Source organism: Ailuropoda melanoleuca, chromosome 4 (assembly GCF_002007445.2).
Source record: "Ailuropoda melanoleuca isolate Jingjing chromosome 4, ASM200744v2, whole genome shotgun sequence".
Lineage (NCBI taxonomy): Eukaryota > Metazoa > Chordata > Mammalia > Carnivora > Ursidae > Ailuropoda > Ailuropoda melanoleuca.
This window is the reverse complement of record NC_048221.1, coordinates 5,383,359-5,400,248: the sequence shown is the minus strand read 5'-3', so window position 1 is coordinate 5,400,248 and position 16,890 is coordinate 5,383,359. Positions and strand designations below refer to the sequence as shown.

The window sequence follows — 16,890 nt, the reverse complement described above, 5'->3', positions numbered from 1 at the left end:
GACTATGGACCAAGATAGGAAAATTGACACCAATCTTCCATACTGTCCCTAGAAGCAGAAATCCTAAATAAAATACTGCCATCCAAATCTCACTGTGGGGTGGAGGGTGGGGGTGGGGGGGATTACGTCACGACTAGAGGACAATTTGGCCAGAAAAGCACACAAGAGTTAACCTCAGAAAATCAGGGTAATTTATCTCTGGCAGCTGACAGGCTTGTTTCTGACATAGATGCTTGTTTTTGCTATGACACGGTGTGTGCATTCTCTGAATTCAGACCTGCGCATGATAGGGCTGGTGCAGACCCAGGGCGGGCAGCCCACATAACATTGAGGAAAGCAGAAACCAGCTTACGATAAACACTAGCACAGTGTAAAAAGACGTTACAGTTCTAATAGGTGGAAGGAAATAAGATAGCCATTCAAAAAATAAATAAACAAACAGAAATTCTGACACCTGCTACGACATGGACACATACTGAAGACCCTATGTAAGTAAAATGAGCCAGGCACAAAAAGCCAAATGCTGTAGGATTCTACTTCCGTGAGGCCCCCAGAGGAGTTAAATTCATAGAGACAGAGAAGAGATAGTGGAAGCCAGAGGCTGGGGGAAGGGGTGGGGAGTCAGTGTTTCACCGGGACAGAGCCTCAGTTTTGCAAAATGAAGAGTTCTGTAAGTGGATGGTGGTGATGGTTGCACACCCTGCCACTGAAATGTGCACCTAAAAATGGTTAAAACAGTAAACTTCATGTTATGTATATATTTTATAAAAGATTTTATTTATTAGAGAGAGAGCGAGAGAGAGAGAGAGAGAGAGAGAGAGATCGTGCGCAGGCGCACAAGCGCGGAGGCGGCAGAGAGAGAGGAAGAAGCCGACTCCCCGCTGAGCAGGGAGCCCCACGTGGGGCTCATCCCCGGACCCTGAGATCATGACCTGAGCTGAAGGCAGACTGCTAAGGACTGAGCCATGCAAGCGTCCCCATGTTATGTATATTCCACAACAATAAAAACACAAAGGTGAAGGTCACTTGATGGAACAGTTAGTGAGGAAGGTTAGAGACAAAAGCAAACGCCCAACACCCGGGAAGAACTGCAAAATGAACCAAAATCAGCACGTGGTGACAGGGAGAGACTCGGGGCTGGACGGTAAAGGGAAAGAGCGCCGCCTACAGGTAGTCCGCTGCGTTCTCGGAGGCGCCGGCAAAACCGGCATAGAAGCCGCGGCCACCCTGCCCTTAGGTGGACATCACTCCCCCACGCTTGTGGCCGAACTGACACATCACCGAGAAAACACATACCAGCAGAAAGACATACCCGCAGTCCTCACCCCCAGCAACCTGCCAACCTGCATCTAGACCCACACGCCAGCCCGGCCTTCCCTCCGCTGCTGAGAATAAACAAGGCGCCCAAGCCCAGGCAAAGCCAGGCGGCCACGGCTCCAGACCCACCTGCCTACGCAAGGAGCCGCCCCAGCAGTCCGTCCTCTGTACCAGATGACTCCCGTCACCGCACAGAAATGCTGATTCACCTTCCCCCCCCCCTTTTTTTTGTTTTATTATTGCGACGAAATCCCCATAACATAAACTTAAACTTCAGTGGTATATAGCAGCTTTAAAAGTCAACTCTGGTGGCATTTAGTGTATTCACAAGGCTATGCAACCACTGTCTAATTCTGAAACAATTTCACATGGCAAATAAGAATACAAAAAGACGGTCCAGGGGCGCCTGGGTGGCACAGCGGTTAAGCGTCTGCCTTCGGCTCAGGGCGTGATCCCGGCGTTATGGGATCGAGTCCCACATCAGGCTCCTCCGCTATGAGCCTGCTTCTTCCTCTCCCACTCCCCCTGCTTGTGTTCGCTCTCTCGCTGGCTGTCTCTATCTCTGTCAAATAAGTAAATAAAATCTTAAAAAAAAAAAAAAAAGACGGTCCACATCATCTGTCAGGGAACTGTAAATTAAGACAAGAGACCACCACACACCTATTAAAAACCCAAACGCGGGGGCTTCTAGGTGGCTCAGTCGGTGAAGCGTCTGCCTTCGGCTCAGGTCACGATCTCAGGGTCCTGGGATCGAGCCCTGAGTCAGGCTCCCTGCTCCACTGGGAGCCTGCTTCTCCCTCTCCCTCTGCCTCTCTCCCCACTCATGCTCTTTATCTCTCGCTCTCAAATAAATAAATAAATAAATAAAGTCTTAAAAAAACAAAACAGGGGGCGCCTGGGTGGCACAGCGGTTGGGCGTCTGCCTTCAGCTCAGGGCGTGATCCCGGCGTTATGCAATCGAGCCCCGCATCAGGCTCCTCTGCTGAGAGCCTGCTTCTTCCTCTCCCACTCCCCCTGCTTGTGTTCCCTCTCGCTGGCTGTCTCTGTCTCTGTCGAATAAATAAATAAAATCTTTAAAACAAAACAAAACAAAACAAAACAAAACCCAAACACCGACAACACCAAATGCTGGCAAGGACGGGGCGCAACAGGGCTCTCATGCACTGCTGGTGGGGATGCAAAATGGCCCAGCCACTCTGGAAGGCAGTTTAGCGATTTCTGACAAAACTAAACATATACAAAACTGTCTTACAAAACTATCTTCCCCGGGGCGCCTGGGTAGTGCAGTCGTTAAGCGTCTGCCTTCAGCTCAGGGCGTGATTCCGGCGTGGGGGGGGGGGGGAATCGAGTCCCACATCGGGCTCCTCCGCTGGGAGCCTGCTTCTTCCTCTCCCACTCCCCTGCTGTGTTCCCTCTCTCGCTGGCTGTCTCTCTGTCACATAAATAAATAAAATCTTAAAAAAAACCAAAACTATCTTCCCATACGATCCAGCAATCATGCTTCTTGGTATCTACCCAGAGGTACTGAAAACTTACGTCCACACAAAAGCCTGTACTCAGATGTCTCCAGAAGCCTTCACCATCTTTGCAAAGACTTGGAAGCAAACAAAAATGTCCTTCAGTAAGTAAATGGATAAACTGCAGGACATCCAGACAATGGAATATTGTCCAGCACTAAAAAGAAATGAGCTCTCCAGCTGTGAAAGTGCAGGGAGGAACCTTAAACGCATCTGACCAAGAGAAAGTAGCCGACCTGGAGAGTCTACAGACCGTCTGATCCTAACTCTGACAGTTTGGAAAAGCAAAGCTAGGAAGACAGTATAAAGAGCTTGCCAGGGTTGGAGGGAGGGACGGAGAGGCAGAGGACAGAGGGTTTTTAGGGCAGCGACGACACGGTGTACGATCCTATGAGGACAGATGCGTGTCACTGCATACTTGTCCAAACGCACAGAGCGCACCTCACCGAGACTGAACCTTGATGGAGCCTGTGGACTCGAGGTGATAATGACGGGTCAGGGCGGGCTCATCGGCTGTAACAAACGTACCACTCTGACCGGCATGTCCATACTGTGGGCTGTGCACGTCGGGGGGCGGAGGGGGACGAATACGGGAAATCTCCGTTATTTTCCTCTTAATTTATTGTGAATGTGCAACTGATCTAACAACTAGTCTTCATTATTTTTAGATTTTATTTATTTTTGTGAGAGAGAGAGAGCATGACCGGGGGCAGGAGGGTGGGGCAGAGAGAGAAGCAGACTTCCTGCTGAGCAGGGAGCCTGATGTGGGGCTGGATCCCAGGACCCTGAGATCAGGACCTGAGCCGAAGGCGGACGCTTAAGCGACTGAGTCACCCAGGCACCCCTAACAAATAGTCTTTAAAGACATTTTTCCCCACCCCCAAAATAAAACCCTGTACCCATTCCCTGCTCACCCCCGCCCCTGCCCCAGCAGCCATGACTCTGCCTGCGATTTCCCTATTCTGGGTATTTCACACAACTAGAAGCACACAATGGATGACTTCTGTGACTTAATTCTTAGTCACGTGCGGTAGCACGTGTTAGGACTTCGTCCTTCCTTATGACTGGGTAGTATTCCACTGTATGGACGCACCACCCTTTGTTTATCCATGGAGCCACGGGGGGACACTTGGCTGGTTTCCAGCTTTTGGCTACTATGAATCATGTTGCCATGAAGGACTTGTTCTAATACCCGTTTTCATTTCTTTGGGGGCATATTCGTAGCAGTGAAACTGCCAGGTCACGCAGTGATTCTCTAACTTCTGAGGAAGCACGGAGAGGTTCGCACAGCTGCCCCCATCTTACATTCCCGCCAGCGACGCACATCGGTCCCAGTTCCTCCACGTCCTCGCAAACACTGCGTCTCTTGGTTTTGTTTTTAAATGATAGCCATCTTCCTGGGCATCTTCCACCTACAAGGCAGACACTAATCTCAGAGCGCCCCTCTCCCTGTCGCCACTGCCCTCTCTCTGCCCCCTGCGAAGCAGAGTCACCCCCACACAGCTTCTCCCTGCCATTTGCTCTTCCCATTGTCACCAGTGACCTCCATGGTATTAAATCGCACGTCCCCCTCTACGCCTGGCTTTACAGACCACGTCACAGTCCGTGACCCAGGGACAGCGTCCTTTTCTTTGATTCGCTCTGTTCTGAGCTCTGCTGGTGTCCCTCCCACTTCTGTGGCCCCTCCCTCTGTTTCCAGGTCCTCGTGCCCACTCCGCTCCCCCTGTGCGACATGCCTGTGCAATTCTCGAATGCATCTGGCAACACAGACCCCCAGACCATGGGGTCAAGCACCTTCTCTGCCCCTCCACGTGGGGGCCTCGCAGGTCCAAAGCTGAGCTCCCTGTGGCCCCCACTCTGTCGCTGTGCCCCCACGGTCCCCTGACCCTCCCTGGTGGTTGGCTCCATCCTTCCACCTCCCCAGCACACTGGTCTCCTCTCTCCCATGCCCACATCCGACAGCCAGCTCCACCAGCTTTTCCTTCTAAAGGATCTAGAATGTGGCCACTTCTCACCTGCCCTGCCCGCCCAGCCCAACCCATGTGCATCCTCCCCGGACCAGCCTGGGGGCCCCCTCCACAATCTCCAGCTCCGCCTCATGCTCTCACCCTATGCTCTGTGCTCCCTCTGCAGCCAGAAACACTCTGCTCGCTTTTCTATTACCTGTTGCTGTATCCTGACCTAGAACAGTGCCTAATGACACAGCACCATTCAACAAATGTCTCTTTAAAACAGCTTTCGATGGGGCGCCTGGGAGGCGACTGCCTTTGGCTCAGGTCGTGATCTCAGGGTCCTGGGATTAAGTGCCACGTCAGGCTCCCTGCTCAGCGGGGAGCCTGCTTCTCCCTCTCCCTCTGCCTGCTGCTTCCCTTGCTTGTGCTCTCTGTCAAGTAAATAAAATCTTTAAAAAAATAAATAAATAAAAATAAAACAGCTTTTGAGATATGACACACATTTTAGTCTGCTCGGGCGACCGTAACAAAATACCCCACACCCTGGAGCTTAAACACATGTTTTTCTCACAGTCCTGGAGACTGGAAGTCCAAGGTCAAGGCGCCAGGAGGGCTGGTTCCCTCTGAGGCCTCCCTTCTCCACTGGCAGGTGGCCATCTTCTCCCTGTGTCCTCATGTGGTCGTCCCTCCGTGTCCACATCCATGAGGCCACTCTGTGTATCCAAATTTCCTTTGCCTACGAGGACACCAGACAGATTGGATCAGGGCCCACCCAAACGGCTTCCTGGATCACCTCCTTAAAGGCCCTTTTGCAACTTTAAAAATTAAAAAAATAAATAAATAAACAAAAGATTAAAAAACTAAAAAAAAATTAAATTAAAATTAAAAATAAGTCACAAAGGCCCCATCCCTAAATACAGTCACGTTTTGAGGTATGCAGGATGAGGGCTTCCGCACAGACGTTTGGAGGGGACACGACTCAGCCCACAGCAAGCCATGTACCCGAGAATTCACCCACTTAAATGTATAATTTGGTTGGTTGTATATTTGCGGATTTTGTGCAGCGAGCACTACAAGGAACTCAGGGCATGTCAGCTCTCAAGGAGAAACCCCATGGCCTGTAGCTACCCACCCCATCCCTCTTTCCCCCAGCCCCCAGCAACCACTCTCTTTCTGCCCCTACAGGTCCTCGTATTCTGGGGATGGCATGTGAATGGACTCGTATATCTGACCTTCTGCTCCTTTCACTTAGCATGATATTTTCAAGGCTCACCCGCGCTGTGGCGTGACCGGACTTCATTCCTTTCTACGGCTGAATAAACACCCCATTGAACAGATGGGCCACTTTGGGTTTACCCATTCATCTGTTGATGGACCTTTCGGCTGGTTCTACGTTTGGGCTCTTGGCGATTGTCTGGCTGGGAACATTCATCTACAGCAAACATGTTGTGAATAAATGAAGAAACCTAATCATGTAACCCAAAGAAGTCCATTCAAGTGGAAATTTCACACTGTAATGAGAATAGAAGAAAGTATCAGAAAGATCCCTTTCTTCCCCAGGACGGGTTTTTGTTCTGCATTACAAATTAACGTAAGTGTGGCTTCAGAACGAAGTGTACCTACACGCTGCTATTATTAAACCAATTTGGCAAAAACAAAACAAACGAAAAACATAGTCCTGGGCCAGAAGCTTTCAGTTAGATAAATCACTTCCTTAAAGAGGGATTTTTTTTTTTGTAGGAAGACCCTTTAAAACCTAAGTCAGAGTGTGCATCTCTCTGCTGAAATCTCCCAAAGGTCCCATCTCGCTACACGCACTCTTTGCCTCCCCCCACCCCAGCCATCTCTGACGTCACCTCTGTCCACTGCACCCCCCCTCCACACTCGCTCCAGACTTCCTGTTTCTGAAACACACTTCTGCCTCAGGGCCTTTGCATGGGCTCTTTGCTCTTCTCAGAATGTTTTCCACCTATATACCTGCACAGTTCATCTTTCTTCCTTCAGGTCTCAACTCGAATGTCTCCCTGTTCCCGATGCCTCTTTTGACTATCAAATATAAAGATAGCGACTCTTCTTTCCCCCAACCCAGCATGCCCACCCTCCTCCTTTGGTTCTTAGTCCCCAGAACTTAGCACCATCTGATCCCGATGTACTGGTGTAGTAGGGTTTAGCAGCTGACCATCTGCGCCCTCACCCCACCTCCACTCACTCCCCTCCGTGGGGGAGGGGCCTTGCTCTTGCTTGGTTCAAGGCCAGCTCTGGCACCCGCAACACCTGCCACCCACTCAGTGCTCAATGAATATTTGTTCTCCTCCACAAAGTAACCGAGAAATTCAATGCAATCCCAAAGTCCCAAGTAGGTGTTTTCTGAAACGCTACAAACGCTGCAAAGATTCCTATACTATCTGTTAGAGGTGCTGGTTGCATAACACTGAGTGTGCTGAATGCCATGGAATTGTGTGCTTTAAAGTGATTAATTCTCTGTTACGTGAATTTCACGTCAATTAAAAAGGGCTCGGTGAATACCATTGCACACCTGTGAGAACGGCTGCCCATAGCGAGTGAAGGAACAAGAAGAAATACATTGCTGGGGGAGGGAAAGTAGGAGTCCACTCACTTTGTAAGGCATTTTGGCGTTTCTTTTTTTTTTTTTTTTAAGATTTTATTTATTTATTTGATAGAGAGAGAGACAGCCAGCGAGAGAGGGAACACAAGCAGGGGGAGTGGGAGAGGAAGAAGCAGGCTCCCAGTGGAGGAGCCCGATGCAGGGCTTGATCCCAAATGCCGGGATCACGCCCTGAGCTGAAGGCAGCCGCTTAACGACTGAGCCACCCAGGCGCCCCCATTTTGGTATTTCTTTACAATTAAGTACATGGGGCGCCTGGCTGATTCAGTCAGCAGAGCACACGATTCTTGATCTCAAGGCTGTGAGTTCAAGCCCCATGTTGGGCATGGAGCCTACTTTAAAAAATTAAATGAAATGAAATATATACCTACCACATGATGCAACCACTCCATTCCTGGGGTACTTACCCGAAAGAAATAAGAGCACGTGAGCAAACTTAGACCTAATGTTCGTAGCAGGTTTATTTGTAATAATGAAAAATTGGAAAGGAGGGGTTTCTGGGTGGCTCAGTCAGTTAGGTGGCTGCCTTTGGCTCAGGTCATGCTCTCAGAGTCCTGGGATCGAGCCCCGCGTCGGTCTCCCTGCTAGGTGGGGAGCCTGCTTCTCCCTCTCCCTCTGCCTGCCACTCCCCCTACTCAGGCTCAATCTCTCTGTCAAATAAATGAATAAAATCTTAAAAAAAAAAAGAATTCTTCCAGCAGGTTCTTCTTTAAAAAAAAAATGGAAAGAACACAAATACCCACCACCAGGTGAACTGGGTACATGAAGTGTGGGACAGCCATACAACGGAATACGGCTTAGCAATAAAAATGAGCTAACTTTTAGGACATGCAACATTATGTACAGATCTGAAATGTGTCAGGTAAAAAACACCAGATAAAACAGGCTACCTACTATATGAGTTTAGAAATGCAATTAAGGGGCGCCTCGCTGGCTCAGTCGGAAGAGCATGCAACTCTTGATATCAGGGTCAAGAATTCGAGCCCCATGTTGGGTGTAGAGATTATGTGAATAAATATGTTTAAAAAATAGAAGTGCAATGGATGTACAGCATCAGAAGCCAGTCGATCGTTGCCTGGGTCATGGGGGGGAGCAGTAATAAAAAGGGGCACAAGGAAACGTTGGGGGAGACGCTTGAAAACTCGATGATCAGTGAAAGAAGCCAGACATCAAAGGCCACCTGTGGAATCATAATTCCATCCATATGAAATATCCAGATCAGGCAAATCCACAGAAACAGAAAGTGGGTTATTAGGAGCCATGGGCTGGGGGAGGGAGGCGGGGAGTGAGTGCTAACGGGGGAGGGTTTCCTTCCGGGGTATGGAAAGGTCTTGGAACTAGGCACACAACACTGCGAATGTACTAAATGCCATGGAGTTGTCCACGTTAAACTGGTTAATGGTTAATCTAATGTGAATTTCTCAATTAAAAAAAAAAAAAAGAGGAACGGCAAGAGTTATAGAGAGATACACGCACACATGCCCCTCCATCCTGCTCCCCCTCCTCACCTGGCCCCCACCCTGCCCCACCACCACCCCCTCCTCCTGGGCTCCCCAAACACCTCCCCTACTTTTAAACTTGGACCCATCCCTGCAGTTTCCTGGAAGTGACTCACTGAGCCTGCTGCACAGGAGGGACAGGAGGGACAGCCATGCGAATTGCTCCAGGCAACAAAGGCAGCTGAAACCCCGGCACGCTCAGAGCCACAGACACTTGCCCCTGTGCCTGTCCCAGCGTGCAGAGGACAAAGCTGCCCCCAAGAGCAAAGCCATGAGCCCACAGATGGTCAGCTGGCTCAAAGGGACAGGGAGCCCCCCACCCCTGCCTGCCCCATCCTCTGCCCTCTGTCCCCTTCGTGCAAGCTGGTCTGCAAGGATGGCACAGCGACCTGGGTCCTCCCAGTATTCACACCCTCGTACGGTCCCCACGCACGTCTGGGCTAACCTGGGGCTCCAAGGAAGCAACAGAACGCATCAGCAGTGCTGCTGGCCCGGCTCCAGGCCCCCCTTTAAGAGGTCTGGTGGCCTCCACACTGCACTCTGAGGAGCCGAGTTGCCACGAAAGAGACCAGACCGTCCCGCTCGGGGGCCACATAGAGAGGGAGTGGCCCTGCTGCCCTGGCCATCATCCCAAGGCTCCAGACATGACGGAGAAATTCTAGATGCTAAGGTCCAACCGGCTCAGCCCCCAGAGGACAGCAGCCATGACTCCGTGCGTGAGACTGAAGAGCCGCCAGCTGTCGTGACAGAGAACACGTGGGGAGGTCTGCTCCACTGAATCCACGTGGATGAGTCAGACCTCCGCTTAGGTGGCATGTGACAAGTGGCCTCATACCTCCCTTCCACACCCTCTGACCCTCTGACCGTGCCTGAGCAAAAGAGAAAAACCTAAAAACAAGAAAATCCTACCCAGGGGTGCCTGGGTGGTGCAGTCGTTAAGCGTCTGCCTTCGGCTCAGGGAGTGATCCCGGCGTTCTGGGATCGAGCCCCACATCAGGCTCCTCCGCTATGAGCCTGCTTCTTCCTCTCCCACTCCCCCTGCTTGTGTTCCCTCTCTCGCTGGCTGTCTCTATCTCTGTCAAATGAATAAATAAAATCTTTAAAAAAAAAAAAGAAAAAAGAAAATCCTACCCTGCAGTGGGGCTCCTTCCTGTCGACTGGAAGCCTACAGTTCTGCTTCTGCCTCAGTATTCCTTGGCTCCAGCGGGTGCCGAGGGAAGACCTTGTACCCCAGGAGATGGGGCCCCCTACGGGCGCTGCAGCCCCCCCAAGCCCTCACTCCCGCTGCCCCCCGCACTGCCTGACAGAGCACTCAGCCCCCCACACGCTGCCCGAGGCCCAGACTCCCAAACCTACCCCAACCACCTTCCCCACACTGAGGGTGGGTGGGGCCCCAATGCCAAACTCTACCACCCCCAGGAAGCCCTCCTTAATGCACCTGTTCACTCTACCCCTCCCCAGCATCTCATCATCGGGGGTCTCCCTGCCTGCCAGATGGGGGAGCCCCAAGACCCTACGTGGGACCCTGGGCGCTCACTCAGCAGTGGGCTGCACGGGCCCAGCCGGGGGCAGACACCCAGTTCAGCTCCAGGGATGTCAGGAAGGTCCTCCCCCCGCCCCGGACAAGGAGGCTATGGGAGCCCTGGCCACGCCATCTGGAAATGAGGAAAATGAGGACTGGAGAAGAGCCTTACCTCAACACCCGGCAGTAGGGTGTGTATGATCTAGATTTTCTGTATTCCCGATGCTCTGGCGTCTGGGGCCTCGCTGACCAGGAGGGACTGTCCCCCATGGAGTCAGCCAGTTCCTACAGACGGCAAACAGCTCACCAGTGGAGCGCACGTTTCACATGCGAACCAATCTGTCCAGAGCCCACACCCTGAGCCAGGGTCCCGCTGCCTTGATCACCTCGGGGTCAACTGCCAGACAGCTGGGGACAGGGCACATCGAGCTCTGATTGCCAGCATCCCTCCGGAATAAACATTATCGCCAGCTGTAGGGCCCAGCTCCCAGCAACCCCGCCAGATAAGGAATTCGGTTGCCCCGCCCCTGAAGCTCCCTCTTTCAGAAAGCCCTGGGTGGCCTAGATAGTTGACTGCCTGAGTGACCCCACTTCTCCCTCCCCGCCCCAATTCCTCTTCCTATGCTTTAAATTCACCAGTAAAGGGGCGCCTGGGGGGGCTCAGTAAGTGAAGCGTCTGCTCTCAGCTCAGGTCATGATCCCGGCGTCCTGGGATTGAGTCCCGCATGGGGCTCCCTGCTCAACGGGGAGTCTGCTTCTCCCTCTCCCTCTGCCTCTCCCCCCGCTCATGCTCTCGCTCTAATAAATAAATAAAATCTTAAAAAAATAAAATAAATTCACCAGTAAAGAGTGAACTCGTGGAACCCTGGACACCCCACCCTCGGACCCTAACAAAGACAGAGCGCCCCGGGTCCACACTGCCTCTCTCTTTATCCGCGATCTCGCTGTGCGGCCCGCGAGGGTGCCGTGTGCCCTCTTGCGAGGNCCGTGTGCCCTCTTGCAAGGACTTGTGAGTCATCACCCTCGTTCCTCGAAGTTCCCAGATAGTCTCTGCTGAAGTGCGTCCAGTGATCATAAGAAGAACCACAAGGGTGGGCCCAGCCACAACATCGGCAGATCCGTGGGGGCTGGCTACGCAGGGCACAGACCCAGGCGGATGCCCCAGGCATTCCTAGCCAGCGGCGTCACTGTCAACAGGCTGGTGCCTACAGGACAGACAGCACCTGCCCCCAGAGTCCACTGGGGTTATTCAAACTAGCCGGTCCCAAGCCCGCTCACCCTGCCTCACCCGTTCCTTCCCATGGGAACCACAATAAAGGTTCTTGCCTACATTCTCCGCCTGCTCCCTCTGCCTCCTGACCCTGGGACTTCCTTCCCCTGTGTGGCATAGTGTGCCCACTCCGTGCCCCCTCCCCATCTTTTGGGAACTGTGAGCCTTTTCAATGGCAGTCCACACCTGCACAATAATGAAGCCTACATTTTAAAACCGGGTGGAGCCCAGACCAACCCTGGGATGCCCAGCTTCCATCTCAAAGAGGAAGAAGCCATGATGGATGGTGGTTCCCCAGGACTCTAGGAGGCACTGGTCGGGTTCTGCTCTTCCGCACAAGAGCCTTCGGGTCATGCAGACCACCATGCTGCCCCAGCCCCGCGGCCTCCTGCTCTGGGTCCCAGGAAGCGAGAGGCAAAGTGGCCGAGGGAGTGCCCAGGGCTGGGTCTCGGAGTCCCACCCTCTCGAGACACTTCCACCACGGAGGAGGGCCTGGCCTGGAGATCCCTGGCTGGCTGGGCAGAGCGAGACAGAGGCCCAGAGGCAGGCAGAAGATGTGAAGTAACTTTAATCAGCACCTTCAGATGGGGGCAGCAGGAGTGCCTACATGTGGGGCTGCCCCCAGAAGCAGCCTGGGACCAGCCCCTCAATTCCAGCTGTGATGTACTCCCCAACCAGGCTCCCTGCATCCTGGGGGAGGGTCCCAGCACCCCCAATCTCTCCGGGGCCAGCGACAGGAGCTCAGGTCCATGGTGCTGCCTGGCCGGAAGGACCCACGTCTGAGGGCTGGTGCGCCAGCAGCCGTGTGCTGCTGCTGAGGTACACGTCCCCATAGCTGCCCCCGCGCAGGGACCAGGAGCTGTGGTAGCAAGAGCCCGTCCTCAGAAGAGCGAGGTCTTCCTGTCTGACAGCAGCAGGGACTCCTTCACGACCGTCAGCAGCCCCAGCGGGTGCAGGCGCCCCCGCACACAGAGCCGGGACAGCACGAACAGGGAGATGGCAGCCACACCGGCACTGAGCACCACTGCGGGGACAGACAGGCAGGAGTCAGCAGCTCGCCACACGGAGAAGGGGCGTCTGCAGCCTGTCCCCTCCCCAAGCCCCAGGAGTAGGAGGGCCCAGTCATCTTACCCGCAGCTGCGATAACCCCACAAGCACTCCGGTATCCAGACTGGACGGAGTCCTGGTCCCCAACGGGGGTGGCTGTGGCATTCTTGAGAGAGGTGACACTGTGCGGGGTCACAGGTGTCCCTGTGGACATGTCAGTCCCTTCCTTGAGGGTCTCAGTTCCTGCAATAAGTCCAGGCATTCAGCAGCTGGGGAGTGGGCACTGAGGACGGTGGGGTGGGGGGAACACATGATGAACAGGTGTTCCAAATGCCTGAGGGGACCTTGGGGCTGATCTTCCGCTGCCCCCATGGGGATGCAAGTGTCCACACCCTCAGCCTCGTCCCCCACCGGAAGTGTCAGGTGTCCTTATCTAATGCCCAGCCCTCCCCACCCCCCCAGGCACTCTGAGGTCCCATGATACACACCACAGCCAAGCTCGTCACTGGAGGCGGGACAGTCGGGATGGCCATCGCAGAGCCAGGTGTGTGGGATGCAGGCACCGCCTAGCAGGCAGCGGAGCTCCCCCGCCGGGCAGGGCTGGTAACTGCAGTTGTGAACATTCTCGACGATGCCATCTGGGCAGTCATCGATATTGTCACAAGGGCAGGGGCTGCCAGTGGGTGGCTGGCACTCTCCGTCCTGGGCACAAGGCTTGTTCCCTGGGGTACGAGGTCAGTCAGGTCGCAAACACCCGCCCAACAGTGCTGCGGTACGCCCCTCCACCCGGCCCCCTTGTAAGCCCCGCCTTCCAGAAACAAGTGACTCTAGAAAAATCCACCCATCCTAAAGACTCCCCCTTGCTAGCTCCACCTGCCAAGGACTGGCCTCTCTGCAAGCCCCTCTTCCCAAAGCCCCCCTAAGTCCGCTTCCCAGTAAACCCACCTCGTCTTGTAAGCCCTGCCCACCCTCAGGCCCCGCCCCATCATTCCCCTGCCTGAAGGCCACACCCCTCGCACCAGCAGCTCACCCCTGAGGCCCCGCCCCCTCAAGCCCCGCCCCCGGAGCCCGGCTACTCACGGCACTCCTCCTCATCGCTGCCGTCCGGGCAGTCCTTGTCACCGTCGCAGCGCATCGTGAGGGGCACACAGAAGCCACTGGTCCGGCACTGGAAGCTGGTGGGCGGGCACGAGCCTGCAAGATGCACACAAGTGAGGTCTGGGAGGCCCGAGTCCTGCCCCCTACCCCAGGGGCACGGTGGTTTCAGACTGCGACCACCAGGAGGCAGGCCAGGTCCCAGGGCACTGGAATGACACTGGCAGCCACCGTCTGCTGAGGACCTACTACTCTGAGGACCTACTACGCGGGAGGCTCAGAGGTCAGGTTCTACCGCCAGCCCCATGCTGCAGAAGACACTGAGGAGAGAGGCAAGGCCCGGGGCTGCAGAGCTGGTGGCAGAGTCCAGGTCTGAACCCAGGTCTCACTGATCCTGGGGTCTTTACCAGGCTCCAGGCCAGATGGTCTCCCCAAGAGCCTCTCCAAGATCCACAGTTAAACGGACTTGGTAGGGGCCATCTCTGAACCTGCCCTGGACCAGGCCCATGGTCTGGGTGGGCAGGGCCCATTATATCCCACCTGCTTAGCCAAGGGGAAACTGAGGCCCTGGGTGGAGGACCTGATTAGTTACCAAGGCTTGTCCACTCACCACCTAAATTCCCCCCAGATCCGACCACTTTCCAAATCCTGAATGTGCCGCCTCCTCACCAGGCCCCATCCCCATCTTCATTTGGACACTGGGGATCTCACAGAGTCACATCATTCAGTTACCTGCCCTTGCCTCCTCTCTGCTGAAAGCCGTGCCCTGGTCCCCTGACCCTCTCCCACCAAATCCCTATTTTGTCTATGTGGCCACAGGCCTGGCAAAGCCCTGCCATGAACCCTTCCTGGACCTCATTTCCTCCCTCCTTCTTCCTCTTCATCCAGCTCCCTCTGTCCTGGCCTCCTCATTGTTCTCCAAGAGGCCTGGCTCATTTCTACCTCAGGGCCTTTGCCTGCGCTGATGCTTGGCCCTGTGCCCCTCTCTTCCCCCCACTCTGCAACTGGTGATTCCTTCTCAGCTTTCAGATGTCTGCTTCTTTCTTGGAAAGGGTCTCGTGCACCCCTCAGAGAGGCCTGAAGCTCTGCCTTCCACTAAAACAAAGGTCGTCAAATTGGTATCCACACAGACTGGACACTCAGTGGAGATCAGGGCCAGGACCTCGTGACCGCAAGCCCAGGGCAGTACAGACACAAGTCACACAAGGGTCCAGGCTGTGTCCTGATGAGATCTGAGCCTTCCTGACCCCAGGCAGTGAGGCTCGGGCTACATGCTGATCTGGAAGAGCACGAAAGGGCCTAGAAAGTTGGCAGCAGGAAGAAGTCTGACATACTGAGGAAACGAATGGCCTTTAAGGCTCTCCTCCTGGGTTCAGTGATGGGGGTGCAAATACCTGCTTGGCCCCAACCTAGTGGCACTCCAGTCAATCCTGGTACTCTTGCCACTTCCACCTTTACTCACAGGCCTGAGCCTCCAAACCCCCATCTCCCCACAGCCAGTCCTGCCACAGGCCTCCAGGCCCAATGACACCTGTGACCCACACACTCCCTGAGCTTTTGAAGACAGGAAGAGCTGTGACTGGACCTGGAGGTGGCTTCCTTCCCTGCCCACGGGGGGTCTGGCGGTCTCTGGGTGTGGCTTCCTTTCCAGGCCTAGCCACTCTTAGCCTTGCCAACCTCCCGACCTCCCTCCCTCCCTGGAGTGTGTGTTCTTGCTGGAAAGTGGGAGGCAGAGCACAGCAGACCAGGCCTCATAGGGCTATTGGGTCAGACAGGAGTTGAAGTGACCAGTGACTTTCCCTCCCAGCCTCAGTTCTCTCCCCTGTAAAAGGAGCATGTTAGGAGTCCCTACCTCATTGTCCTGAGGAGAGGAGAACTGTAGAGTTTGGTACTTGGTTAAATTGAGTCCTGCCTTCTTAAAGGAACCAGGAACATTTAGCCTGTAAAGGCAGGGGCTTTGGGGTGAGGCAGGAGACCAGATCAGACGGGAGCTCACTGCTGAAAGCGAGGATCACCTGTGCCTACACGGAGGTCACTCTATCCCACCCAGCTGCCTCTGGGAACCTCAGGGAGGGCCACCAAGATCACCTAGGCCCAGGAGCAGGTGCCCAAGGGCCTGGGGTCACAGGGAGGGAGAGAAACGATGGGGACGGCGGGGGCTGGTCGCCGAGGAAACTCAGCCATATGGCCCCGGGGTTGGATGAGGGCCTCCTACAGCTGCTGCAAGAGGCACCAGGTGACCGGCCATGCACAGAGATCTGACAACCTGAGCCTACAGCAAGCCTTCCTGCCCACGCTGGGCTGAAGGGCGGCTTGGAGGTGACAAAGGGGTCCGCCAAGCAGAGCAGGAGTGGGGTGTGAGCAGGCAGAAGCAGGACAGTTAAAGGCAGGCAGAGCCACCCACGCGAGGATCCCCCGACTGGGGAAGGCTCGCTCAAAGGCCAGGCTCCCCGAACTCCAGAGTCTCCAGCCACGTGCCGGGGGAGTGTCCGGAGCGAACAAGCGTTACAGCCAATGGTGAGGCGCCGCCGGCGCGCGGGGCGGGACCAGGCCGCCCGGGGGGCGCGCTTGCGGAGTACGCGGAGCTCACTCACCTGGGGCCTGGGCCAAGAACTGGATGGGGACCGGGGTCGGGGCGGCCTCCATGCCCAGCCCGAAGCCGAGCAGCAGCCGCAGCGCCAGACCCAGGGCCGCTGTCCGCCGCACTCCGCCCTGCGCCATGCAGCCGCTCGCTGCACCGCCCCGTCCCGGTACTGACCACGCGCCAACTGGGCCTCGCTTTTATCCCGGCGCACGCGCGCCGCGGTCGGGGGCGGGGCCCCCGCCCCACGGAGCCCCGGCGCCCGCGGCTAAGAGTACCGTAAAAGTCCGAATACGAGAGGACCCAAATTTGAGGCTCTAACCCGCTTTTCCCAGTGACAAGGTACATCGAAACGTGTTGGGGCCATCTGAGGTTAGAAACTATGGGGATGTAAACGAACTTGTCATTGTCTACTTACAATATCGAATGTGTCGCGTGCATCCCGCATCAAATGTTACTGTCTG

The 16,890-nt window shown here is 54.9% G+C and overlaps 1 protein-coding gene across 1 annotated transcript; it reads right to left on the bottom strand.

Annotated features, from left to right (window-relative positions):
- Window positions 1–12,253: 12,253 nt before the first annotated feature.
- Window positions 12,254–16,642, bottom strand: CD320 (CD320 molecule). Its single transcript, XM_002928360.4, has 5 exons — window positions 16,440–16,642; window positions 13,831–13,944; window positions 13,239–13,472; window positions 12,835–12,993; window positions 12,254–12,727 (listed from the first exon to the last, which is right to left on the bottom strand). The coding sequence occupies exons 1-5, from the start codon at window positions 16,564–16,566 to the stop codon at window positions 12,585–12,587; spliced, it is 777 nt and encodes a 258-aa protein (XP_002928406.1). The 5' UTR covers window positions 16,567–16,642; the 3' UTR covers window positions 12,254–12,584.
- Window positions 16,643–16,890: the final 248 nt, after the last annotated feature.